A 12,909-nucleotide genomic window follows, 5' to 3' on the forward strand; every position below is an offset into this window, starting at 1 on the left:
TAATTGTAAATTTCTCTATTTTACAGTTATGTTTATTATATGTTACATGTTGTTCATATATGGTTCATGACTTGTGTTAATTTGTATATATTATTGTTTAATTTAATTATTGAATATGCTTTGACAATACAAATGCCTATTCTGTCATGCCAATAAAGCGCCATTGAATTGAATTGAATTGAATTGAATTGGTGCAACCGGCCCCAGTACAGCAGGTGTCGCTACGCACCTCTGTGTCACTTTATATCAGTACAGAATCTCAGCAAAGAAGTGGGAAATAGCCACTGTTGCTCAACGGCTCGTAACTACAATGGGTCCAAAATTGTGTTCTTTAATTCATTTGGCAATCTTTGCCTGGTATATATTTACGCTTAGGGTTAACTGCTCTTTAGAAATTTCAGAACGCCATCCTGGAGCCCGTTTATACGGAGGTCGATGGAAATACTTGACTTTTATCAATCTCGTAAGTTAACATTGCCTTGTTGTCTATAATACTTATTGCATGCATTTTAACTCAAACGTTGCGGTAGTTTGTTATTAATTTTAGGCAACGTATTCACCGAAAAGAAGTATGACTTCGATTGAGTATGACCACGATTGAGAACACAACATTGTGTTTACTGAACGTTAACTTACTTATACGCTAATCAGCTATCGGGCTTTGACAGGACAGGAGCTTGGTTTCCTGTTTGTTTACCTCATTTACATCAGAGCGACTTTCAACACGGACGCCTTAAAGGCATTAGCGATCTATCCCACTTAGTTACTGCTTTTTACACACCACACCACACACCACAATCCTGACGACATTCATTTGCATGTACACATAAAGATATGTTTGATCAATGCATGCTTCAGAACGTTTCGTCGGTAAACACACGGATCCATCTTGCACACTTGTTTTGTGTAAGCTATGCACTAATTTGCATACGAATGCTAGTAAAGACAATTTCCTGTCAACTAGTTTGCGACCAGCTCAAGTTTTAGTGTATCATATCGCGCGTGCTGATATGGCCAGGTTCCAGACAGTGTGAACCACTTCCAACACATGTCTTTATTGCACGAGAATACCTACACATCAAGACGTTTGTTATTTTCTAAACCACGATTTGTTGAAGTGGAATTTTGAATGTTTGGTTCGCAGTATTAAAGGAGTAACATGGTGGTTGAATGTGACACTTGTCTTTAGGCAACAATAAAACAAATGTGCCTAATTTATTTTCCTTGTTCAGTCATTTAAATGCATTTTAAAACTTTTTTTTCTATGCCTAAATTTCCAACTATAAAAGTTTACCCAAACGTTCTGGGTGTGGTAATGACAACTCTCAATTAGCTATGATATGCCTCCACATTTAATGCTTGAAACTCCATCTGAAATCCCAAGTAAAGCCATTGTTATAATCCATTGTGATTTTGTTAGGCGCTGTAGCAAAAAGTCAAAGCCATTATTGAGAAACTCCCTAACTACGTTAACCTCCATTCGTAGTACACCCCCAGGTGAGTCTTGAGATTTTAATCTCTTTTTCAAGGGACCCCTGGTCAAGAAATGCAAGCAGGACATAAAACACATACAGAAATGAAAAATCTATAAAACCACAGATTAAATTCAAGTAAAATAATTACAAAACAAGATTTGCAGTAATCTTTTAAAATCATCCAGGCGCATGGATTAGTCTAGTTTAATCTCCTTCTCAAGCTGGTTCCAGGACCATAAAGCTTTTCCAAATTCTGTGGAAGAGCGATGTGCTTGAAAAAGAGGCGTTATAGGAGCATTTCTTTGCTTTCTTAGCAAAACCAACCGGGGGTCAATATCACAAAGCAGTCCAGGTAGGGTTAGCTATCAACTTCGCGCTTTGTCCGGAGTTTTGAGTATGATGAAAGTCATTCTCTTTTGATCGGAGTAAGACCTCTTCTTCTTTTGTTTGAAAACAACAAAGGGTGCATTACCGCCACCCACTGATCTGGAGTGTGGACTGAAACTACTATTTAGTTGGATGGTTACTTTTATACCCTTGCAAACTAGCGAGCTGTTGCCTTCTAAACTCTATGCTTGAGCTTGAATAAGGTTAGGTTTTCCAAGCAGTGAATTTGATGCTGAACTATACGATATACACCAATAGTCAAAAACTGATCTAATTAAACTTGTGTACATCGCTTTCAGAGCATTACATTTCATTACTGGCATTTGGCAGACGCTCTTATCCAGAGCGACGTACAGTTGATCAGACTAAGCAGGACACAATCCTCCCCTGGAGCAATGGAGGGTTAAGGGCCTTGCTCAAGGGTTAACCAATAACCAATCTTTTCAGCCACCTAATTTTGCATTGTCGGAAAGAAAACCGTGGGAGACGTTTCAAACATAATGTAGCCTAACTGTCTGAGACGTTTCAAACATAATGTAGCCTAACTGTCTGTTTTAGGCAGTAATAATAAAATAACTTACAATGGATGAGTGGGTGAGGAGAGAATGATCAAAGTTGCCTGGAACTAAACATGGCATTTTGACAGCTACGGTGTTGTAAAACTCAACGGAATAGGCTAGCCGTACTCCCTTCAGTTGCATGGCTCTGAAGTCTAGAATAAAGTCTCAACTTCCTATGAATTGCTTGCCATTATTTTGTGAGCTAACTTAAGTTAATAGCCGAACGTTATATTTCCTGTCGGTGATAGTGATGTAGGGAACTTTTCTTCAGCGATTATGCAGTTCAGCACGGGCCATGTTGGCAAATATCCAGCATTGATAACCAACTAGTTCCCTCGCGTTGGCACAAGACAAAGTTGTCAAGTGGTTGTCATAAACTAACCCTAACCTGTAGTCCAAAGACATGCAGGTTAGGGACTACAGAATAAAATTATCTTATGAGCTAAATCTGGCACATTTACATTGATGTGGAAACTGAAATTGTTGATTAATGTGCACTGTCCCTGGTAAAAAAAAAAAAAGTGAACCATGGTGACCCTAAACTGCTCCGGACACACAGGCTTCAGGAAGCATGCATTATGTTGGTTATGTCTGTCCATTGAGAATCTAGCCTATATTTTTGCCGTTGTGTAACCACAGAGAAGGGGTTTTCGTACCAGCGAAAACACCTCTGAATTCTACGAGAAAATCCTGGAGAGACGCCCCTTTTTAAGGAGTTGATTGGTCAAAGGGAATCAAGCCGATATCCTGAACAGAACCTGCCCCGGAGCAGGTTAACCATGCAGCCATGCGTACGTTGCCCCGATTTAACTCCGCTTTGGAGTATAGAAAACCCAGGGTTAGCTTTGTGGTTACCTCGTAGTACACCCCCCGGGTAAAATAAAGGAAAATAAATAATGCATCACAAGCTTTTGTTGACAAAATACTTTTAAACAATGTTATCCTCCTTCCCCATCCCTCCCTACCTCCCTGTGATCCTTAATTGTTGTCTTTGTGATTTACGTAGTGTTTCGGTATTTTTAGTTGGCTAGGTAAGCAGTATTTGGTCAGTATTTGAGTTTGGTCACTCTTGCTTTGTTTGTTTATTTGTTGTTAAAAAAAAAAAGGCCCTGGTCCATATCTTTGTTGTACGGGTAGCAATTGAAATTGTACTTCCCTCTAGGGTCTTTCAGGTTGCACTTAGCCCTGGTTATGGGTATGCACTTTCTTGTACGTCGCTCTGGATAAGAGCGTCTGCCAAATGCCAATAATGTAATGTAATGTAATGTAATGTTATCCTGAAAGCATTGGTTGGATTTACATCAAATGGCAGGTAAGACTTTTGCGTCATCCTCAAATAAAATTCAGTAGGCTGTAAATACAATGTCTGTTTGCACTGGTAGAATAAAATGCGCAATGCTTCATATAGCCTGGAAACGGTCATATCTGAATTTTTGTATTGTAAATACAATCTATTTTGTGCTTTATTGTTTGAATGAGCTTGTGAACTCTTACGGCTTAAGTTGCGCTATTTACTATTTGCTGAAGAAATATTTAAAACAACAATTTTCTTAAAGATGTGCATCCCAGTAACTTAAGAAATAAATGTGTGTGCGGGAAATGCATTTATACATTTCATTGATTGCTTTGCAGGTTCTACAGACCGTCTTCTTTGGATTCTGTTTTTTGACCGACGTGATCCAAATGCTACTAGCTCCTAAAAGGGTTCCCTTGCGCCTTGTCAAAATACGGGACGCTGTCTTCACCATCCTGGTGTTTCCAGTTGGGATGGTGAGTGCTCATTAGTTTGGGTCATTTTAAACCTGTAAGTGGTGTAGCCTACAGTTTCTGATGCATCAGTTTCAGATTCAAATGTGGAATATAAATTACAGATTCTAACTCTGTCCTCTCTTACTGCAGTTTGTGGTCATGTCCTTCTGGTCACTCTATGTTTTTGATCGTGAGCTGGTATATCCCAAATTTTTTGATGACATTATTCCCACCTGGCTCAACCATGCATTAGTAAGTACTCTTCTGCTTTCACACATTTTGGATGCATGTATCGTATCTGGAGCCATCGCTGTTTTTCTGGTCAAAATTGGCTATAATTGATTGGTCCAGATTGTGTTCACCCAGAAATCCTGATAATGAAAAAAACCAGCGTCATATTGCAGTTTGAATGATGGTTGTAGCCAGGTAAAAAACATTTTAATAAGTGATCATCAAGCATTTAACAAGCTATAAAAACAACTGAATTGCAACATTAGCTAGCTAGGTCGTTTACTGACGTTAACTACAGTCCAGAACAGATTTTCAGAAACAGCTAATAAATATGACAAATTTAACAGGGCTAAGAAAGAAAATATGAATCTTACAGGCAGTCTTGGCCCCTATGCTGTGGATTAATTAACATTTAGCAAAGATGAATCTTAACGTTAAACACTGCAAAATCAGAATGGCTTCAGCTACTCATTACATTAATGTGTGCGCAGACCATAAACTGCACACAAATAAATCAAACTCCAATCCCCACATCTCCACATTGCATGTTGTAAACACACAAGCATGTGCTTCAAACAAGCTAGCTATGATACAGAGGAGCTAAGTTGCTTTTAAAAATGCATAAATTAGTTGTAAGGATGCATCATTCGGTCACAATTTCATGGATATGGGCATTATTTTAGCAAAACAGGTAAGGTGGTACATTTTTGCTCTTTCCGGTGGTTAGTTATTGGTTAGTTATTCAACTTAAAAATCGTTTACTAGTGAGCTAGCTAGCTGGATACTGATTGTGATGAGCGTAGCTGTGACAAATTTGCCATCTGCTTCATTTGTTTGTCAAGTTGTTTGTGTTGGATTTTCTGGATTTTTGTTATTTGGTGTAGCAGCTAGCTATCTGACCTGGTGGTATTTCAGAAAGCAGGATTATTGCATACTTCCACTTATTTTTACTTCCATTTTCCTGATTTGGGAGAGTTCGGAGCAGTTAGCTAGCTAACTCTGTAATCCCACTGTCAACAAAATGTCTGTGGCATGTTGATTATGTTTACAGCAATCCAGAAAATCCACCACAAACAACTTCACAAACAAATCAAGCAGATGGGTATCGGCCAAACTTGTAACAGCTACACTCCACACAATCAGTATATAGTTAGTAAGTAAACTTGTTTAACATTGAATAACGAACCAATACCTCACCACAGGAGAGAGCAAAAATGTACTACCTTACCTGTTTAGCTAAAATAATGCTAATAATGTCCCCAAAATTGCGATTGCATCATCCGTCCTTGCAACCAATTTACGCATTTTTTAAATCCTGGATAATTTATGTCTAATGTTAGCTCCTCTGTATCATAGCTAACTTGTTTGAAGCACATGATTGTTTGTTTGCAACATGCAGTGGGGAGAGGTGGGGTTTGGAGTTTTTTTTTGTACAGTGTATGGCACAGTCTATGGTCTCCACATAGTTTTGTACATGCACTGGCATGGACTGGTTTATATTATGAATGCAAATAAGATGTATTAAGAAATTAAAATAAAACTATTTTAAAAACCTTTTATCAAGTAGGCCTACAAAACTAAGCCATTGTGTACATATCCACTACTTAGCTAAATATACACTCAGTCATCACTTTATTAGGTAGACCTGTCCACCAGCTTGTTAAAGCAAATATTTAAACAGCAAATCATGTTGCAGCAATGTTATGCATAAAAGCATGCAGATGTTGTCAAGAGGTTCAGCTGTTTTTCAGACCAGATGTCAGAATGTGGAAGAAATGTGAATTTGACCGTGGAATGATTGTTGGTGCCACACAAGGTGGTTTCAGTATCTCAGAAACTGCTGATCTGCTGGGATTTTCACACACAACAGTCTCTAGAGTTTGCAGAGAATGGTGAGAAAAACAAAAAACATCCAGTGAGCAGCAGTTCTGCGGGCAAATACGCATAAATATTGTTAATGAAAGAGAACAGAGGAGAAGGGCTAGACTGGTTGAAGCTGACAGTAACGTAAATAACCACACATTACAACAGTGGAATGCAGAAGAGCCTCTCTGATCACACATAGACATTTGTTAACTATAAATACGTGGATTCATTTTTTATGTAGGTTATTGCCATTATGTTAATTTCCGTTTTATACACATCACATAACTATGCAAAACTCAACAGGTTTGTGGGCTACAAATGCAATAATGTTCCTACACCTACACATGCAACATAAACAAGTTCATACTCATAACTCTGCACCTACAGCATTTCCCAGAAATGCACTTTATTTGCATGTCCTGTCCAAATAGATGTTTTTTTGTATATTTTTGTAAGCGAAACAACCTTGAGCAGCAGTCCACTAATTGCTGACCCTGACAACGGGTACAAGTTTCCCATAATGCAAATGTGGTTCAAAATTAAAATACATACGTGCAACAAGAGTTTACTTTACTGTAGCATAGAATTATAGGTTTTCAAGAGAGTAATATAGCTCTGATTGCTCAGCCATCTTACAATGCTGGCTCTCTCTCCCCTTACAGCACACAGTGATCTTCCCTCTGCTCCTGATCCAGCTCTGCTTGCAGCATCACCAGTACCACAGCAGAGCCAAAGGCATCCTTGGCCTGGCCCTATTTGCTATGCTTTATCTGTCCTGGTAATGTACAATACCGTACATTCATTATCCAGCCTGGAAATGTATGATATACAGTGGGGTCTAAAAGTCTGAGACTAAAAGTCTGAGACTCACAAGCCACCGGCTGAGCGCCACTGTGTTGGATTTCCACCCGGGGTACGAGAGGGTCGCCTCTCTACAACTACGTGTCGCTGGGGGGAAAGCTCTGACTGTCGTTTGTGCTTTTGCACCAAACGGCAGTTCAGAGTATCCGGCCTTCTTGGAGTCACTGGGCAGCATCCTGGAACGGGTGCCACCCGGAGACTCCATAGTTCTGCTGGGCGACTTCAACGCTCACGTGGGCAATGATGGAGAAACCTGGAAGGGGGTGATTGGGAGGAATGGCCTGCTCGATCTTAACCTGAGCGTTGTCTTGTATTGGACTTCTGTGGGTTGTCAATGGGTTGTTCGAGTATAGGGTAGCTCATGAGTGTACTTGGTACCAGAGCACCTTAGGCCAAAGTTCGATGATTGACTTTGTGGTCGTATCATCAGACCTGCGGCCGTATGTCTTGGACACTCAGGTGAAGAGAGGAGCAGAGCTGTCAACTGATCACCATCTGGTGGTGAGTTGGATCAAGTGGCCAGGGAGGCTGCCGGACAGACCTGGTAAACCCAAACGTGTAGTGAGGGTGAACTGGGAACGTCTGGCGGAGGCCCCCGTCCGCACGGTCTTCAACTCCCACCTCCGGAGGAACTTCTCGCGCAGCCTGGGGGAGGCTAGGGACATGGAGTCCGAGTGGGCCATGTTCAAAGCCTCCATTGCAGAGGCAGCAAGCAGGAGCTGTGGCCAGAAGGTAATCGGTGCCTGTCGGGGCGGCAACCCAAGAACCCGCTGGTGGACACCAGCAGTGAGGGAGGCCGTCAAACTGAAGAAGGAGGCCTTTCGGGTTTGACTGGCCCGGGGGTCCCCTGAAGCAGCAGACGGGTACCGGGTGGCCAGAAGGCCTGCAGCTTCGCAGTCGCTGAAGCAAAAACCCGGGTATGGGAGGAGTTTGGGGTGGCTATGGAGAAGGACTTTCGGTTGGCCTCGAGGAAGTTCTGGCAAACCATCTGACGACTCAGAAAGGGAAAGCAGGGCTTGTCTCAGGCTGTGTTCAGCAGGGGAGGAGAACTGCTGACCCGGACTGGGGATGTTGTCGGGCAGTGGAAAGAGCACTTCGAGGAGCTCCTGAACCCAAACAACACGTCCTCTGTGGAAGAGGCAGAGCCTGAAGCCTGGGGGGAATCTGCACCTATATCCCTGGTGGAAATTGCTGAGGTAGTCAAAAAGCTCCTCAGTGGCAAGTCGCCAGGTGTGGATGAGATTCGCCCTGAGATGCTGAAGGCTCTGGACATTGTTGGGCTGTCTTGGCATGCCTTGTCAGTGTTGCGTGGAGGTCGGGGACAGTACCTGCAGAGTGGCAGACCAGGGTGGTGGTCCCCATTTTCAAGAAGGGGGACCAGAGGGTGTGCTCCAATTATCAGGGTATCACACTCCTCAGCCTCCCCGGGAAAGCTTACTCTAGGGTGCTGGAAAGGAGGCTCCAACTGACGGTCGAACCTTGGATTTAGGAGGAGCAATGTGGCTTCCGTCCTGGTCGTGGAACAGTGGACCAGCTCTTGGCAGGGTTGCTGGTGGGGTCATGGGAGTTTGCCCATCCAGTCCACATGTGCTTTGTGGACTTGGAGAAGGCTTTTGACCGTGTCCCCCGGGGAACCCTGTGGGGGGTACTGCGGGAGTATGGGGTACCGGGGCCGTTGTTACGAGCCATCCGGTCCCTGGATAACCAAAGTATGAGCTGTGTCCGCGTCCTTGGCACAAAGTCAAGCACGTTTCCAGTGGTGTTGGACTCCGCCAAGGTTGCCCCTTGTCACGGGTCCTGTTTGTGATATTCATGGACAGGATCTCAAGGCGCAGCCGAGGTGAGGAGAGGGTCCGGTTTGGAGAATTGCATCTCTGCTTTTTGCGGATGACGTGGTTCTGCTTGCTTCATCGGACCGTGACCTTCAGCATGCACTGGAGCGGTTTGCAGCCGAGTGTGAAGCGGCCGGGATGAGAGTCAGCACCTCCAAGTCCGAGGCCATGGTTCTCTGCCAGAAAACGGTGGATTGCTCCCTCTGGGTTGGGAACGAGTCATTGTCCCAAGTGGTAAAGGAGTTCAAGTATCTCGGGGTCTTGTTCACGAGTGAGGGTAGAAGGGAGCGTGAGATCGACAGGCGGATCGGTGCAGTGTTAGCAGTAATGTAGGCGTTGCACCGGACCGTCGTGGTGAAGAGGGAGCTGAGCAGGAAGGCGAAGCTCTCAATTTACCGGTCAATCTATGTCCCAACCCTCACCTATGGTCACAAGCTTTGGGTAGTGACCGAAAGAACAAGATCGTGTATATAAGCGGCCAAATTAGCTTCCTCCGTAGGGTGGCTGGGCTCAGCCTTAGAGATAGGGTGAGGAGCTCGGACATCTGGAGGGAGCTCGGAGTAGAGCCGCTGCTCCTTCACATCGAAAGGAGCCAATTGAGGTGGTTCAGGCATCTGATCAGGATGCCTCCCGGGCACCTCCCTTTGGAGGTTTTCCGGGCTCGTCCAACTGGGCGGAGACCCCGAGGTAGACCCAGAACCCGCTGAAGAGATTATATATCTCTCCTGGCCTGGGCTGGGAACGCCTCCAAGCTGGAATGCGTTGCTGGGGAGAGGGACGCCTGGAATACCCAGCTTAGCCTCCTGCCACCGCGACCTGACTCCGGATAAGCGAGTGAAAATGGATGGATGGATGACATTGACATTGTGCAGTATAACTTCACAGTTGAAAAAAATCCCTGTAGTTTACGTCCACTGGTAGATTGTGTGTCATTTTTTTTTTAATGCATCGGTTAAAATTATAATTGTTCATGTTTTCATCCCTCGTCCCTATGGCTTCTTTGTTACAGACTGGGTTGTGCACTCATTTTTGCTTTCAGTAGCCAATGGATAAATAGCTTAATGATAATGTATTGCTTTATTTTTTTATATGTAGATACCGAGTAGTGGAAAGCAAAGTTAAGTTTGCCCTTAGTTTGAATTTGCGTGTCAACGAGGCGGGCCTACATTGAAAGTCTGTCTAAAGCTTGAATATGCCTGGGGACATTATTCCATAAAATAGGAGCTCTGTAAGAGAAGGCTCTTCCTCTCATTGTAATTTTAGAGATACTAGGAATAGCCAGCATCTTCAAAAAAAGCTTTTTATTTAGCCAGCATGTTTTTTAAAGCTTAAAGCTTTAAAAAAAAAAAGTATATATACAATTCTTTTTATTTTATTTTTTACACATGATGGTAATGGCTCACATGTTGCATGACCAGAGAATTGGGTCAGCTGACAGCTGTTGACTGCGGTGCTTCTGTGTTTGTGGCTGCCAGGGTACTGTGGGTACATCATGCCTCGGGGATCTGGGTGTACCCCATTATGGCTAAACTCAGCCCTGGCGGACTGGTGCTGTTCTTCACTGGTGCAGGGCTGACCATGGCCCCGCTCTACCTGCTGGGAGAGAGGCTCAGCACTGCACTCTGGGAAACCGCGGGTAGGTAATGGATATGTAAATTCCCTTGAAGTCAAAATACCCATAAACAGCCGTCAACCATTTTTAGGCACTAAATCCTCAGTTTTACTCAAATGCTGATTAATTTGGAACAAAGGCCAGTGCAAGGTGACACTAACCTTGGTCTCGCATTGGCAATAACCTGTGCAAGACACAGTTAGGCATTTTCAGATTAAGACCATTCCCCTTTCCCCCTTTTGGGTGCGGAATATAAGGCTTAATTGTTTTAGACTGAATTCTAGGAGTCTTAAGCAATTTGTTTTTCCTCTAACACACACCTGAAACAGAAGCAGAAGTGTTCTATACCAGCTGAGGAAAGGCCACCGCATTTCAGTGGTACTTGTTTCAAAGTGTAACTATTTAATTTTGTTCTTTGACTAATTTGCACAGTGACTGCATTAGCTTTTGGCCTCCATCTCATATTTGGTTGTGCATTTAATCCAAATTCCTGATTCCTGCTCCCATGCCTGGAGTAAAACCTGTTCTTGTTTAAAGTCTGTTGTTTCATGTTGGAAAATGGTTTCTAAATCCCCCCCAAAAATGTGGTATTGAAAGTACAGGTGTAAAGCAAGAGCATGGCACAGTCATTTCAGTCCAGTCTCTTTTCAGGCACAGAAAAGAAAAAGAAATAGGAGTCCCTGAAATAAATCACTTGTGGACCAGAGGGGCATGATCAGGAAGCACTGTATGCAAGCCTCCAGGACACCTTTACCCAATGAGGGATAATCGTTTATCATGAGTCCAGCTGCTTTTCAGTTCAAAGTTTCAATCCTTAATTTCATTCATATAAAAAATGCTATAATTGATACACTATATGGCCACAAGTATGTGGACTCCCATACTGCTTCAACCACACCCATTGCTAACAGGTGCATAAGCACATAGCCATGAAATCTACATATACAAACATTGGCAGTAGAATGGGTCGTACTGAAGTCAGTTCATCAGCAGCGCAAACATGTTCTCTGGAGTGATGAATCATAGAGGTAACTATCTGCCAGATCACGCGTCACTCTCTGCCAGATCTGCCAGTCTGATGGACTCTGGGTTTGGCAGATGCCAGAACGCTACCTGCCGGAATGCAGAGTGCCTACTGTAGAGTTTAGTGGAGGAGGGGTAATGGTCTGGGGCTGTTTTTCAGGGTTTGGGCTAGGGCCCTAAGTTACAGCGAGGGGTAATCTTAATGCTACAGGGTACAAAGACATTTTAGACAATTGGGTGCTTCTAACTTTGTGGCAACAGATTGGGGAAAGCACCTTTCCTGTTCCAGCATGACTGTGCCCCTGTGCACAAAGTGTGGTCCATAAAGACAAGGTTTTGACGAGTTTGGTGTGGAGGAACTCGAGTGGCCTGCACAGAGCCCTGACCTCAACCCCAAAATCTTGTGGAAAGCCTTCCCTGAAGAGTAGCAGCTGTTATAGCCAAAAAGGGGGTAACTCCATATTAATGCCCATGGTTTTGGAATGGGATCTCCTACAAGCTCATAGGTGTGATGGCCAGGTGTCCACATACCTTTGGCCATATAGTGTACCTTTTCAGAATGGCATTTTTGTAGCATGAACAATTCAATATGTTTGCATTCCATAATTGCTCCTCTATTTGCTATTGTCCACTGGTGGCGTTGGGTGTGAAATTCACACCAAATATTTACATGATCATTTAATGTGATCAGGCAAGGAATTTGCATGCCAAATGTGAGAAACCATGTGGCTAATCTTTAATCCAATGTGCCCGTAGTGTGTTCTAATGTGTTCTTTAAAATGGAACTCTGGTATTTGGAACTTCTGTGAACATCAGTCCGCTGTCACCAAATACGCAAAAACTGGAAAAATGAAGGATTGACACTTTGAATAAAATAATATAGGAATCTATTTTTTGTGTTTGTTAATGAACGGACCATTTTGTGTAGAATTAATATTTTATATGTCAAATAAAACATTGAGAAATGTTGGTGCTTGTTGTTTAATGTACTGGTCACGTGTGAAATGGGCAATTTCACTGGCTTCTGTTCTACATGCACTATCTGACCTGGGACGATGCTGTGAACAATCCCGCCGCCCCACAGAACTCCCAGAGACCCAACCTACACAGTCTACCGTTACCGTAAAATCCCAAGAGTGCCATATGGCATTCTCGCCCTTCTACCTTTTCAAACAATCAGAATTACTGCTATACAATTGTGTTGAGTATTGAAAAATACATTATTGAGTTATATACATTATACCGTAAATCCTCAAATTGTGTCCGGGGTCTTTTATTTACTTAGGCTGCACAAAGCACAGGCCTTTATTTGG

The 12,909-nt window shown here is 43.1% G+C and overlaps 1 protein-coding gene across 1 annotated transcript; it reads left to right on the forward strand.

Moving 5' to 3' along the window:
- The first annotated feature begins 262 nt into the window (after nt 1–262).
- adtrp1 (androgen dependent TFPI regulating protein 1) lies at nt 263–12,565 on the forward strand. Its single transcript, XM_061259222.1, has 6 exons — nt 263–463; nt 4,055–4,192; nt 4,322–4,423; nt 6,931–7,046; nt 10,437–10,597; nt 11,225–12,565. Exons 1-6 carry the CDS (start codon nt 311–313, stop codon nt 11,245–11,247), a joined length of 693 nt encoding a protein of 230 aa, XP_061115206.1. The 5' UTR covers nt 263–310; the 3' UTR covers nt 11,248–12,565.
- The last annotated feature ends 344 nt before the right edge of the window (nt 12,566–12,909 follow it).

Source organism: Conger conger, chromosome 10 (assembly GCF_963514075.1).
Source record: "Conger conger chromosome 10, fConCon1.1, whole genome shotgun sequence".
NCBI lineage: Eukaryota > Metazoa > Chordata > Actinopteri > Anguilliformes > Congridae > Conger > Conger conger.